Source organism: Loxodonta africana, chromosome 9, assembly GCF_030014295.1.
Source record: "Loxodonta africana isolate mLoxAfr1 chromosome 9, mLoxAfr1.hap2, whole genome shotgun sequence".
Classification (NCBI taxonomy): Eukaryota; Metazoa; Chordata; class Mammalia; order Proboscidea; family Elephantidae; genus Loxodonta; species Loxodonta africana.
In genome coordinates this window covers 102103529-102119173 of record NC_087350.1, presented here as the reverse complement: position 1 = coordinate 102119173, position 15645 = coordinate 102103529, and the positions used below count along the sequence as shown (strand labels likewise).

The window sequence follows — 15645 nt, the reverse complement described above, 5'->3', positions numbered from 1 at the left end:
AACTACCACATGGTTCTTCTGCAGATCAGCTGGTGGATTGAAACCAGTGTACCACGAGGGCTCCTATTAACAACCCCAGGTAGGGAGAAAAGACATTCTTACTTTTTTGATACATGGCACAGTGGTTAAGAGTTTGGCTGCTAACTAAAAGGTCTGCAGTGCAAATCTACCAGGTGCTCCTTGAAAACCCGATGGGGCAGTTCTACTCTGCCCTGTAGGGTCACTATGAGTTGGGATCGATTTGACAGCAATGGGTTTTTTGTTTTATATAGTACACAGGAGTCCTGGTGGTGCAGTGGTTAAGAGCTTAGCTGCTAACCAAAATGTTGGCAGGTTGAATCCACGAGCCACTCCTTAGAAACCCTGTGGGACAGTTCTACTCTGTCCTATAGGGTCACTATGAATCGAAATTGACTTGATGGCAACAGGTTTAGTATATATATATATATATATATATATATATATATATATATAGAAACCCTAGTGGCGTAGTGGTTAGGTGCTATGGCTGCTAACCAAGAGGTTGGCAGTTCAAATCTGCTAGGCACTCCTTGGAAACTCTATGTGGCAGTTCTACTCTGTCCTATAGAGTCACTGAGTCAGAATCGACTTGACGGCAGTGGGTTTTGTATACATGCATATATAGCACACAGAGAGGAGCCCTGGTGATGCAGTGGCTAAGAGCTTGGCTCCTAATTGAAAGGTGGGTGGTTTGAACTCACCAGCCACTCCATGGGAGAAAGATGTGGCAGTCTGTTTCTGTAAAGATTATAGCCTTGGAAGCCCTCTGGGGCAGTTCTACTCTGTCCTATAAGGGTGCTAGTAGTTGGAATCAACTTGACAGCCATGAGTTTGTAGTACACACAGGTCCAAGTAAATACATACATACAGACAGACACATGTACACACATATACAAGCATAAACACACGTGCACACACAAACATGTACACACATTCACACCCACACAGATATACATATATCCACACACACCCATACTCACACACCCACACACATACACATTCACATACCCATACACATACATGTATTCACACACCCATACACATACACACGTGTGCACACACACTATATCATCTCAATTAGTACAACTAATAAAGTGGGGGCAGCATCATGTGATCTGTGTATACAAAATTCACTGCATGGCTGTAAAGGATCATGGCCTCCACTTGCTATGAGAATCAAAGCAGCTCTGTCAGTGTTTCAGAGAACTTATTGATTCTTTTAACATGTACTAAACACATCAGGAGCCCTGGTGGCACAGTGGTTAAGTGTTAGGCTGCTAACCAAAAGGTGGACAGTTCAAATCCACCAGTTGCTCCTTGGAAACTCTATGGGGCAGTTCTATTCTGGCCTATAGGGTTGCTATGAGTTGGAATCAACTTCACAGCAACGGGTTTGGTTTGGGGGTTAAAACACATCAACTCCCAGAAGGCCCCAGTTCTTACTGTTCTGCCATTCCCACGGGGCCGAAGCCTCATTCGAGAAAGATCCGTAGAATCAAAGCCCCGTGGGCTGTCTCCTCTGGTGACTGCTAGTCTCATGGAAGATACAAAGGGTTTTCTTTCCAAATGAAAGGAACCAGAAGTGGTGGGTGAGGAAGACCCTCGGTGCAGTGGATGCCAAATGCCCTTCTCTCTCGCTTTGTGCTTGTTTTGGTTGGAGTGATATGAACGATGGCACTGTCCTGGAGGCACGCAAGACGGCAGGCGGTCAGTTCATTTTACAAACAGAGAAGTGATCACATCAACACAGCCCCCAGAGCAGCTCGTCATTAACCCTAGATGGACGGTTTCCCCACCAGATGTTGCTTGGTTGCCATTTGCCAGAAGCTCCTTTATTCTTCATCAGTTTCCCTCCGGGAAAGCTGTGCCCTTCTGCACATCTACAGGGTGATTATAAAGTCATGCAATTGACTGCACAAACCACAAATGAAAATCATTGTCATGATTTTATAATCGTACCATATACTTGGGAATCTGCCTGACTTCCTATTATCCCATCCCATTATAGTGCTCCTCCATAATAAAAAAAAAAAAAAAAAAACAGGTTTATGTACTGGTCAAGTATCATCCCACAAGCACTGCAAGATATCCAGTCCTTTCCCTGGTCTCCTAGAGGAAGATGCTGGGATTGTTTAAAGGTGTCAGTGAAACCAAGTGGCAGTTTTAAAAATTAGCATGCAACTGTTACAGAACAAAGATCCAGTAAATCTTACTGGAGCTGCTTGTATTGGAAGCCTAGCTAATTATTATTTCTGGGAAGGTATGCAAAAAAAATCGAAGGTTAGAATCCTCGTCTGGTATTTCACACTTGCCGGGTAAAGTGCGTACTTCATGTACTTTATGCCCTTCATGGGATCAGAAATTTCTGCTGGAAAAGAAATCATTTTGGTAAGGGAAGGTGGTGGGGAGAGATGTGGAAACAGGCAGATTATCAGGAAAGAGGAGAGTGCTAATTTTCATACAGGGTGAGAAAGAGAAGAGGTGATAATAGATTCCAGGTAAGGAGCCCATACGGACCACAGGGCATGACAGGTGTGAAAATGGGGGTGTAAGAGTGAGCCTGGTAACAGAACACTTGTCAAATGCTCAACAGATAAATAACTAGAGGGTGTTTGGCAGGGAAAAAAAAAAAAAAAAAATCAGAGCAGCAAGGACTTTGGCTGGTCTTTATTTTGTTTAGTTCACAGGTTGTTTGTTAGCATATACTATCCAGGACCTGTTTGGCTCTGCAGCCCAAAGTCATTCATTAATATTCTCCAGCTGCTCCTGAATCCCCAAGCCAGCTGCGTCTTTCACATCTATTTTTCTCCAATTCCTTCCTCTCTTAGAATTTTCCTGGTCACACTTCAGCGGGGGCTTGGATTTGAGGCATTGAGAGCTCTCTTTAATAGAGAAGATAATTACAGCCCTACTACCTCAGGTCGGGGGATGGGGGAGGGAATAATTGTTGATAGATTCTCACCAGCATTGTTTTCCCCTCAGTGAGAACAACAAATGGGGAGGAAAAAAAACAACAACTACGGTACTGACTTGTTGCTTTTCTCAAGCAAGAGTTAGCAGGAGGAAAACCACATGAAGTACAAGGCAGAATAAAGGGCCTACATCACGACTGAGGTGGCTTTCTTGACAAGAAATTAAGCGTTTTGATTTGAAGGTGTTATCAAGCACCGTTGGCTGTTGAAAGCCAGCAGCTACAGCGCCAGGGCTGCTCCTGATTTCAAGATGAGGATCAAAAGAATACCTCCTTTTGAGTCCAAAATTTTCACTGCAGCTTTTGTCTTTGTGCCAAGAACCGCATTCACTGGGGAGTTCAGAATTACTTCAAAGACCTCATCATCTTCCTCTAATCCGTCATAGGTAATTGCTATATTCCACATCTTAGTTGACATTCCTACAAGAAGTAAACATTTTAATTACTCTTTAATTGCTATTTCAATCACCTAGGTGTCAGAGAAATATATTAATTAACATGTCTACAGCTAGACTGCAGTAGCCTGAGTGAGCTATTGTACTGCTACCAACCGCCTGAAGCCCTGCTGTTCTCCCAAAGAACATTAAAGACCACACTGGTTCCTGGACAATGAGGACTCCCTTTCAATGCAAACACTGTAACAAAAAAGTAAGCTGCATTATTCAAGGATGAAAAAAAGGGGGGGGGGGGTTAGTAGATGAAATCCAAGATTTCATTTTTTCCCGACCTGCCCCTTCTCATCTTAAGAATAAACAAGTACTGCCATCTTAAAATCTTAAAAAAAAAAAGTTGCAAAAAATCTTAAGATGTTGATGCAGCAGTTAGGAGTGATTATTAGATGGTACTTCAAGCTATCCATGGAACCCCTGAAATGATGAATTTCTAAAGACAGCTGCCTCCACTGGCTGCCCTACTTCCTGAGATGCCTGTAGCCTGCAAATGCTTTTTCTGATGATGTAATACCAGTAGTTCGATATCCTCCTAAAGAGAATTTATGGGTGGGGGTTCTAGAAATAGACTGAGCCAATTTTTTTTTTCTTTATGTCTGCCACTATTCATGGAGTTATAGTCAAACTTGGTTCACCTTAATTTTGTGAACTTAATATATAACAGTTTTGATGTCATGAACATATTCCCAGCCATCCATCACTGCTGAGATGGGAAGCAAAGCAACCCGAGAGAGAGAAAACATTAAGGCTGGAAGGGACCTATGCGGTTGCCTAATCCTAACCATTTATCAGGGTCTGGATTTATCAGGGCATCCTCCTGAGTTTATTTGGAAGAGAACATGGTGGCAGGAGTACTATCTGGGAGAGAAAGAAGACACAAGTTTAAGCGGGGGGGCCGTAAACTTATGGTTTAACCTTCTCGGGCCAAATTTTGAAAACCTTACCCTACCATTTAGTCATTGATTATTTGAACATGCTTTTATTCCCATAAACTCCCGTACATAAACCAGAAAAAAAACCCAAACCCAGTGCCATCAAGTCGATTCCGACTCATAGCGACCCTACAGGACAGAGTAGAACTGCCCAATAGAGTTTCCAAGGAGTGCCTGGCGGATTCAAACTGCCAACCCTTTGGTTAGCAGCCATAGCACTTAACCACTACGTCACCAGGGTTTCCTCCTGTACATAGAAAGTTAGAAAAACCAAACCGAACCAATTCCTGTCCAACTCGTGGTGGCCCCTGTGTGTCAGAGGAGAACTATGCTCCACAAGGTTTTCAAGGCTGTGACCTTTCAGAAGCAGATCACCAGGCTTGTCCTCTGAGGAGCCTCTGAATGGGTTCCAGCTGCCAACCTTTCCATTAGTAGTCGAGTGTTTAGCCATTTGCGCCACCCAGGAACTCCATAAAGGCATTTATAAACACTCTCTTTTTCCTAGCTTTCTCTTCTGAAGATTCATAGTTTTCTTGCAGATACCTTCTACAGATTTATGCCTCCCAACTTTACGATGGCCTCTTTTTTGAAAGTATGCCTCATATAGATTTCATGATCTAATCAAGATCTCATTGATCCCCAACACAATCCAATGGAAAGATGAACCTCTTTCCTCTGATCATACTCTTGGCTGTACTTAGGTGTATTTCGAATAGTAACTTTAACAGCTAATTTGTTAAACTTTCAGTATCAATTGACTTCTTAAATTGATTACTTTCACAATTTTTGCAAAAATAGAAGTTGAAGCTCTATAATTATATACTATATAACTCTCATCTCATGGTTGGGTCAATCCGTCCATCAAAATATATATTTTGTACCTACTATTTTATGTACTTACCTTGCGTTAGATGCTATGGAGAATACGAAGAAGCGTAATGTCAGCTAAGCCCTCACCTAAGGGGGTTTAAAACGTCATTGAGGAGACAATATATAAATACTAGAAAAGTCAAACAATTATTTAAGGCTATATATGATTTTTTTTTTTTTTTTATGATTAGCTGCCAAAAGATATGGCCAGTAAAAAACAAATAAACAGTTGCCGTTGAGTTGACTCTAACTCAAGGTGGGTGATCCTATGTGTGTCAGACTAGAGCTGTGCTCTTTAGAGTTTTCAACTGCTGATTTTTTGGAAGTAGATTGTTAGGCTTCTCTTCCAAGGTGCCTCTGGGTAAATTTGAAACTCGAACCTTTCATTTAGCAGCTGAGCATGTTAACCACTTGTACCATCCAGGGATTCCAAAAGATATGGACTGTATAGTAGATACTTGTGTATTCAGAGAAAGGAGAGTGCATTTGGGGCTCCAGAACGGGAAGGATTTGGAGAGAGGAAATGGGAAAATAACGTGAGCGATGGCAGGAAGATAACAATGGAGAGGCCTTGATCAGGGAAGGGCGAGATAGCCAGTTGGCATAGCGAGGTCAACACTGGTAGGCAGGAGGTGCTGAGGCTACAAAGGCAGCTTGCACCCAGACAGCAGAGAGCCCTGGAAACCAGATGGATGGGTTCAGGCTTTAAACCAGAGGTAATGGGGAAGCCTCTTGAACGAAGGACATGCTAAAAGTGGACAATTAGAAGAATAAACCAGAGCGTGTTATGTGCGATGACTTGGCAGCATAGGCAAATGAGGAGAGAGTCTAGAATTTGAGAGGCCACACAGGCAGCTGTTCAATAAAACTAGCATGAAGAGATACCGGCTGGACAACAAAGAATGTCTATAAATACTAGGATTTCCAGTACTCGGAGAACCATTTTGATCCCAAAACTCAAAGGAAGCATTATTCAAATAGAAATGCAATAAAAAAATTCCAATACCAAGAAATATTTCCCAGCCCCCAATTAATTGCCCACTTATTCTAAGCATCATTTGGAAAAAAAAAAAAAAAAATTATAGTACCAAACCAACAACAAAACTTTTTGTTTGGTTGGGTCTCATGGAGTAGAACCAGATGGTTAGAGAAAATCGACTCCAAGCTTCACTTAAGTGATTTGTTTGTCTGCGTTTCAGCTTCGTTTCTGTGCCTGCCAGGTGTTCACACAGGACCATTTTTTTTAGGTTAATGAGCTTGAAGTAAGAACTTTCTTGTTGTTTTTTTCCTTCCGCCCCATTTTCAAGGTGCAAAGTATTTGTTAATATACTGAGATATAAAAGCAGTTTCAGAAGGCTTGAACTGACCTCCTGTTCCCGCAAAACAAAAGGTGCTGCAGAGAGAGGAAGTGTCATTTTATGCAGACATATCCACTTTACAGAACAGGCTAATTCCTGGATATTTTCCTGCAAAGCAGACATCTCTATTGAAAGACATTTTCTCAGTGTTTTTCAGTAAACGCCACACTAGAGATCTGTTCCATTGGAAAACATTTTGATGCTGAGGAATGATGAAATTCTAATTAAGTACGTAGTGAACTTTTCAAGAACACATATTTCCAAGGAAAACAATCATTTTCTTAAGGATATTTACACTTCCACTCACATAAATCACAATAGCTGAATGCAAAGTAGTTAGGATTAGCTTTCGGTCTCACACACTAGCTACAAGGCAAGCTTACTTGAGCATAATTTACTAGTCTAGAAAGTCACTCGGCTCCTCCCAGCTTCTTCCCAAGAGTTCCCAAATGCACAATATCCCAGAGTCTTTGACTGCTCACTACTTCTTCGCCAATCATGGAAAAAAAAAAAAATCATGGAAGCTGCTGTTTTTTAAAGAAATGGATAGACTTCTCTGGGCAAAAAGGAGGAGGAACACCAGACCCAAATGAGGCAAGCATTCACAATATGAAACAAGAGAGTGATAAACATTTATAGGACCTGAGGAACTTGAAAATTCTCTAAAGCAAGATTTCACTTGATGAAACTCTTTCTGGCTAATAAATTGCAAAACAGTGAATAACCAAGTGGTTTTTTTTCTCTTTTTTTTTAAGTTATAAAATATGCTTATAATATTTCCTGAAATGTCTAAACAATCTCTAAATCATAAGACTATTTAGAGCCTCCGAAAGTCATTAGTATCTACTCAAACAGCATGCAAACTCTCCTGGACTAATAGGTATTTATCTTATCCAGGGGAATCTCAAGGAGGTAGATTCAGAGCCTCCCCTAGTGTGATACTTCTAGTTCCTATCAATCCAAACAGAGTGCCTGGTGGGCTGCCCAAAGCTTACCAGAAGCTAAAATCACTCCTGATCTTGTGACAAACAGGCCTCAAGTAATAAAGATGACATATGGCAAAGACTCTTAACAGTCAGAAAGTGGGGAAATTGGAACTGCCTTAACACAAAGTACAGAAAAGTGCCTGGTGCAAATGCATCAAACCCTTTCATCTCAGGGTTGAACAGAATATAAGAGCCCTTTGCAACCTCAGATAAACCAAACACATAAAGAGAATAGCTCTTCCCACAGTGTGTGGTCAGCTTGAGAAAATGACTTATGCAAATCCGAAAGTCAAATACCACAGGGGTCGATGCGTGTGAAATCTAAGGGTCATCACATATCATGCTACTTGTGGTGAATGAACGACAGAAGGGCATTTCTTTTTCTATGTTTAATGCTATTGTTGTCAATTTGGGGGAGGTGTTGGTCTTAGGCCACTTTGTTTTGCCTTTAAGGAGCCCTGAGGGTGCAGTGGTTAATGCACTCTGCTGCTAACCAAAAGGTTGGTGGTTCGAACCCACCAGCTGCTCCTTGGGAGAAAAATGTGGCAGTTTGCTTCTGTAAAGATTTATAGCTTTGGAAACCCTATGCGGCAGTTCCACTCTGTCCTATAGTGTCGTTATAAGTTGGGTTCAACTCAACGGCAGTGGGTTTGGTTTTGCCTTTGGCTAAAACATGCTGAAGTTCCATTTGGTGGAAGGCTCTCAGAGTGCAAAACGCCTCCACGTCTCCTCTGTAGGAAAACACAAAGCCATGAGCCCTAGCAGCTTCTCAAGGTCTTTTCCATTTGCCTCTGCACAGGTGATCCATTCAAGACCATAGGGAGAGAGAACCATGCAGTGCTGTGATGTAGAGTTACTTGCCCAATTCATAGGAACCAGGAAAGAAGCTGTGGCTCCAGCCTCAGGGGTCTTACCAGAGTCCCCCAGTGGTGTGTGAGTGCTTTCATGTTCAGCCTTCAGACTGCAGTTCCCTTCTTTTGTTCCTAACAGCTTAGAATGCTACCTCCCCTGGGAAGCCTTCCAGGTTTTTCCCTAGCCAGAATAACAGCTCATCCTTTGATCCTAAAGGACCATTAATGAGTTGTTTCTATGTCACACAAGAGGGAACATCCTTGAGAGCAGGTACCATACTTTTGTATTCCCTATACCCTGCAAATTTTTTTTACACATTTAAAACAAAATATATGCTATTGAATTAAGCAATATTTTCCCCTGGAGTCTCCTCCTATAAACTTCCCAAGAGGGGTTATTCAGAAATGCCCTTTAGAATCCATATGAACATAACATTTTGAAAATTTCCACGAGGCAATTATTTTTTTTCTGGATTTTTTTGATGGTTGCTTTCATACTTTAGAAATTTGTCATTTGTTATGATTTTTCTTCTCATGTTAAATGAGTATTCACTTGAAATAAAAAACACAAAGCACAGACTGGGAGAAAATATTTGCAAAACAAATATCTGATAAAGGACTTGTATCTAAAATACACAAAACTTTTATAAAACTCAATGATAACAACCATTGATAAAATGAGCATAAGATCTGAACAGACACTTCACCAAAGTAGATACACAGATGGCAAATGAGCACATGAAAACATGCTCAGCATTATGCCATTAGGGAATTGCAAATTGAAACAACAATGAGATATAACTACACACTTATTAGAATAGCTAAAATCCAAAACACTGACACCACCAAATGCTGGCGAGGATGTGGAGAAACAGGAACTCTCATTCATTGCTGGCGGGAATGCAAAATTACATAGCCATTTTGGATTATAGGCTGGTAGTTTTTACAAAGCTAAACACAGGTTGCATTTACTATAAGATACAGCAAGCATGCTCCTAGGTATTCACTCCAATAAGTTGAAAACATACGTCCATAAAAAAAAACCTGCACACAAATGTTTATAGCAACTGTATTCATAATTGCCAAAAATTGGAAGCAACCAAGACATCCTTCAATAGGTGAATGGATAAATAAACTGGTAAATCATACAATGAAGTATTTTTCGGTTATAAAAGGAATGAGCCATCAAGCTACAAAAAGGTGGTAAGGAACCTTGAATGCATATTGCTAAGTGAAAGAAGCCAGTCTGAAAAAGCCACACACTGTGTGAATCCAGCTATATGACCTTCTGGAAAATGCAAAACTATAGAGACAGTAAAAAGATCTGGGTTCAGAGGGATGGGCTGGGGAGGGCTGAACAGGTGGAGTACAAGGCACTTTAACGGCTGTGAAACTACTGTGCATGATACTGTATTGTGATGATGGACACATGACACTATGCATTTGTCAAAACCCACGGACTGTACAACACAAGGAGTGACTCAACAACAAATGTATCACAGTAACGCAGGTGTCAGTAATAGGGCAAACAGAGAGAGGGGGTAGATGGGACTTTACTTTCTGTCTGCACAATTTTTCTGTAAAACCTAAAACTGCTCTTAAAAAAAAAAAAGTCTATTTAAATGAAAAAAATAAAACAAGGGACAAAACCTCTAGTTCAAACTCATCTTTCTCTCTCTTAGAGTGGGGTGATTCAGCTCCCTGAGGAGTTTCTAGCTGGCTGAAATTACATTATATTCCTATCTTCTCTACGATCCCCAGAGTTTCCTGCACGAATGTAAATCCAACTGTAGATACAAACATACCTGGGTCAAACTGAATCAGCTTAGATGGAGTCACAGTGAAATCTTTTCCAACTGTAGCTGACACTGGGTTGACCTAAAGAAGAGGAAAATGTCTTTTTTTTTAATAAAAGTAAATATTCTATAACAGAGAAACATCTAGTCTCTTCATCATTATGCTAGAATAAACTCATACTCTTAAGTCTGTTTTTAATATAGTGGTTTTTTTTTTTTTGGTCATAAACCATTTTAGAGCCACACTATTTATATGCATATTCCTTAAAGATAGCTTTCTGCTAGACTATTACAGGGTAAAACTTTTTTGCTTCTCTTTTATAAATGATTCAGTTATTGGAGAATATCACAGGAATTTTAAATAATATTTCTCTTAGTTTTGAGCAAAATTTTATTTCACTGCACTCCAGCCTGGCTTTAAAATAGTGCCTTGGAGGAAAGTGGGCAGGAGAAGCAAAGAGAAGAAAAGGCCAGCATTCTTGACCACCTGTGTGCTGACCCACCAGGAGAGGTATTATACCAGCTCTGAGCATCCTGCAAACTCCAGGGTGCTGAAAGCCTTCAGACTAGATTAGCTAAATCAAGTCTGATCTGTTTCCCTGTCTGGATGAAACCATCACTCTTCACGGACGTGAATGAGGGCTTTGTGGGATCGACAGACATGGTGAACAGCCAAGCAAAGGCAATCCACATCCAGAACCAAGGGCTTGAGAGGCTTCCATCAAGTCAATTGTAAGAAAAATTGCCCTCATTTGGAGCCCTGGCAGCATAGAGGCTGAAGAGTTTGGCTGCTAACCAGAAGGCCGGCAGTTTAAGTCCACCAGCTGCTCCTTAGAAACCCTATGGGGCAGTTCTACTCTGGCCTATAGGGTCACCATGAGAGGAATCGACTTGATGGCAATGAATTTGTTTTTTTTTTTTTGAAGAGGCTATTGACAGCTACCCTGCTCTCCCAAGCTAAAAACCAAAAGAGTGGTATAAGGAATCAACTGCCTTAACTTACCCTAGATGGTGCCTAAAAATGCATTAACTGCAGTGTCCTTGACTAGTCTGAAAAGAGGTCATCTAATGAAAATGCTTATAAGTACAGTGTTGTTGTTGTGTGCTGTTGTGTAGATTCCAGCTCATAGCGACCTTGTATGACAGAATAGAACACCTCATAGGGTTTACTAGGCTGTAATCTTTATGAGAACAGATTGCCAGGTCCTTCTTCCGCAGAGCCGCTGATGGGTTCCAACTGCCTTTTGGTTAGCAGCTGAGCGCTTTAACCATTGTGCCACCAGGGATCCTTTGTAAGCACCAAAGGCAGTTAAAGATGTATAGGAAAGTGGGTTAATATATTTCTGCACATTATTAAAAAGGAATGAAGTACAGTATTAAAAACTTAAAAATTCCCACATCTGTGGCTTTAGATACCATCTCCATTTCAAATCAAAGGGCCTAAGAGGTACTAATGGGCCTGCCGCAGTGGAAGCATTTTGCTGAAGAAGGGTATTACCTCCTAAGCTTCTATGCACTCTCTGTCTACAATGGCAGGGCTCCTCCTGAACAGCCTCTCATTGTGAGCAGGCAGCCCATTGTACACCTGTACCCACCATATGCTGGAAGCTCCATTTCCCTGCATGGTTCTTGCATGTGCAATTGCCTAGTATTTACCACCACTGAGTTTACAGAATCCTTTGTGGGAAAAGGAATGGCATGAGACAAGGGGGTCTGTCAGGTGAAGGTGCATGATTCAAACCAGGGCAGACAACATAGGTAAGAGTGTCTTCTTTTTTCCCTGCCCCTAGTCAAGTAGCCAATAAGCTCTTGTGTAAAAAGGCAAGTTGTGCTCTAGGTAGAGTTATCGCTGGAAGACACAGTGGTTCCGCCGCACACTCAGCTGGCAGGTTCATGGTATTTGCTCTGCTTAGGTAGACAAAAGGTTCCATGTAACACCATATATGCTGTTTCCACCTGGCAAGGTGAATGGTCGTGTGGCCCAAAACTCCAAAATGGAGCATATGGTGCTTTCTATGGAGGACCAGAGGGTTATTAGAAAACCACCCAGGCAGATTATTTCTCTTTCCATAAACAATCTGTTGGACAATTATAGGGCATACCAAGTTCTCTGCTGTTTTGATAACAATAGGGCACCAACAGATCTGGGGAAAAGAGCCTATGTCTGCTGGAAAAATAAGTACATCATAGAATCAGAGAATTTTTTTTTTTTGGACATCATGGAATTTCAGTGCACAAGTTTCTAAGAGTGATTTGAATTTATTATTGTAAGTCAGACTAAACAAGATGCCACTTTTCCCAGAAGATAATGTCAGTGCCTTTTCATTGGCTTGAGGAGCAGAGTCTTTAAGGCTCATTGTCTCTTCTTAGTGTGTCCTGGCTTTCCATGCTCACATTTTTTCAAAGTGCCATTGTTATTTACCAGTTGCCATTGAGTTGACTCCGACTCATGGTGACCCCTTGTGTGGCAGAGTAGAACAGCGCACTGTGGGATTTTTAATGGCAGTTTTTTTGGAAGTAGTTCACCAGGCCTTTCTTCTAAAGTGTCTCTGGGTGGACTGGAACTTACAACTTTTTGGTTAGCAGCTGAGTGTGTTAACTGCTTGTACCACTAAGGGCTTCTGCTATTGTTACAGTGACTCCTAAAAAATATCCTTCAATTCTAAAAGCCATAGTCTGTTCTCAGTTGGTCCATGTGAATGGAAAGGAAAAATGAGTTGACTAACCCAAAAGAGAAGATTACTTGAATATTCTTTACAATTTGTGGTGTCTGTATAGGGTCGCTATAAGTCAGAACCAAATTGATGGCAACGGGTTTGGTTTGGTTTGTTTTTGGTACTGAGTATATTCTCTTAATTTTGTGTGACATGGGCTACTTTTAACATAGAATTTAAGTCTCCTGATTTATCTAATCCACTGAGGCCGGGGAGAGTGATCTTGGCACATACTAAGGAAACTATCTGCGACTGAACTTTTCTCTGAGTACCCCACAAAGTAGACACATTTTGATGAATCTCTTTTTTTCTTGCCTACAACTTCTCTTTCCAAAGCAGAGTTTTGTGCAACTTCGCTAGGCTGGATATATCTTTCTGTGAAATAAAACCTCAAAACTTAGAGAGTTTATAGAAACAAAGTACCATATTTAAAAACTAAAAGTTGGTTTTAAAAAAATCATATCAAGGGGGTAATAAACATAGAGGAACAATGAAGGGACAAGGGAATTTTGAATTTAGCATCTTCAGAATATTGTGACACCCCCAGAGTCTGACATTTCCTTGGTCACTCTAAATCTTCTTAAGAAAATAAGCAATGGCAGTAACAAGTAACCTAATTTTGAATCTGACAATTTACATTTGAGAGTTATTACCTTCACACTCACAAAGGCCGAGTCCATGAGGAATCCCGTTCTGGTGATTTCCAAGGGGAACACGCCCACATCCTCACAGACCTCATAGTCAGTCTGTGACCATTCAATATGAGACCACTTCAATTCCAAGCTGTACATGAGAGGAAAAGAAAAAGGAAAATCATAAGTAAAGCATAGCAAACGCCTTTAGGGATTTTCTGCTGGCTAGGAGACTGAGCCACTGATACATACCAGGGAGGCAGAGGCAGTTCATCAACCTACACCAAGGCTAACAATCCCTTAAAGGCGTTTGGTACATTTCCGTTCACAAAGAGCTTTACTAGGGTCTCATTCAATCCTTATGACCACCCTATGAGGTAGGCTGGGCAGATATTAGCATTCTGTTGTACAAATGAAGAAGCTAAGATTAAAAGACTTGCTCAAGGTCCCACAGTCATTAATGACAGAAAAAAAAGGAAAGAGAGATTCAAACTAGAGCATTCTGAAGGGAAAAGAAGCAGAAATTGTTACGGTCAAAGAAACATTCATTTTGGGAACTCATTGATAAGAAATCTCATATCTTATCTTTTGGGCTTCCTTGTTAGTGTTCCAGCTACATATCTTCCTGAACACGGGTTCAGTTTATTACAATAACAAGCCACCCTCACAGAGGTGCCTAGGAATTAAAACGTATACGTGCATTGTAACTATTATCTATCTGGTCCTCTTTCTGTGCATGTAAAATGGAGCTGGGATGTAGCAACACAACTGAATAAACTTGATACATACAGGGTGGCCTTCTTTCCACAATATTGTTCCCAGCATTTGATGAACACTGTTTTATTTAATTTTCATAATGTGGAGAGGAGCTTTCTTTCAGATAAGAAAACTGAACCTCACAGAAGTTAAGTAACAACTCAAAGACAAAAAGCTATGACAAAACTAGCAGGTTGCATAAATCTGATACCCAAACTTCTATCCCTCCTCTCCACTCTGCTTCTGAACTGGAGTTCGTGATTCCTCCTATCTGAGCTCAAGTAGAGCGATACTATTTTATTTTTACCTGGAAATGTGTCTCTCTTTGAGGTGAGAGAACTCGAAATGTTTCACATAAACATTTCTCTCCAAATATGTTCTTAACTTTTTTCTTTACTCCCTGTAACCTTTAGCAATGTAAAAGAAACAAGCAATCTTCACTATGATCATATAACAGATTTAATCATTGCTTTGGTTTTATTTCCCTTTTATCCCACATTTACAAAACCCTCACTGGTTGCCTTATTGTAATTCCAAAACTTCTGATTGGTTTCAGGCTCCTTCCTCTTACTTTCTAAGTTTATTTGTGGAAATAGGAATTGTGGGAGCCACTGTGTAGAGTGTGGCGTTCTCAAGCTTCACAGTCCCCTCCGGGCTTTCCTGGGGGCCATTCATATTAGAAAGTAAGTTTATCTCGAATGACCATTTTACGTCCTTGAAATGACCACGTGTCACAGTCTATAGATTAAGTTCACTAGCAAAATAAACTCTGTAACATATTGGTTTCCAACCCAAGGGCCATGGGCCAGTATGGTGGGGATAGGTTGTCATTGTTGGGTGCCTTTGAGTTGCTTCTGACTCATAGCGGCTCTGTGTACAAAAGAACAAAACACTGCCCAGTCCTGCACCATCCTCACGATCATTGTTATGCTCAAGCCCATTGTTGCAGCCACTTTGTCAATCTATGCCACTGAGAGTCTTCTTTTTCACTGACCCTCCACTTTACCAAGCATGATGTCCTCCTCCAGGGACTGGTCCCTACTGATAACACGTCCAAAATATGTGAGACAAAGTCTCATCATCCTCACTTCCAAGGCGCATTCTGGCTGTACTTCTTCCAAGACAGATTTGATCGTTCTTTTGGCAGTCCATGGTATATCCAATATTCTTCACCAACACCACAACTCAAAGGCATCAATTATTCTTCTGTCTTCTGTATTCACTGCCCAGCTTTTGCACGAATATGAGGCAACTGAAAATACCATGGCTTGGGTCTGGTGCACCTTAGTCCTCAAAGAGCTGTCTTTGC

At 41.0% G+C, this 15645-nt stretch overlaps 1 protein-coding gene across 11 annotated transcripts in view; it reads right to left on the bottom strand.

Annotated features, from left to right (window-relative positions):
• Positions 1-15645, bottom strand: part of FREM1 (FRAS1 related extracellular matrix 1) — a 333841-nt gene that overhangs the window by 20151 nt on the left and 298045 nt on the right. For 9 of the 11 annotated variants that reach the window (XR_010322860.1, XM_064290482.1, XM_064290481.1 and 6 more), the window contains 4 exons: positions 13602-13731; positions 10244-10316; positions 3263-3412; positions 1465-1703 (listed from right to left, as the gene is read on the bottom strand). Coding sequence is in view for 10 of the 11 variants with exons in the window: in XM_064290482.1 (XP_064146552.1) it covers positions 1465-1703; positions 3263-3412; positions 10244-10316; positions 13602-13731 (592 nt within the window). In the remaining variant the exon portion in view is untranslated. Of the gene's footprint in view, positions 1-1464; positions 1704-3262; positions 3413-5274; positions 5331-10243; positions 10317-13601; positions 13732-15645 lie in introns of those variants that run through there. The other 2 variants (XM_064290486.1, XM_064290487.1) reach the window with 2 other exon arrangements.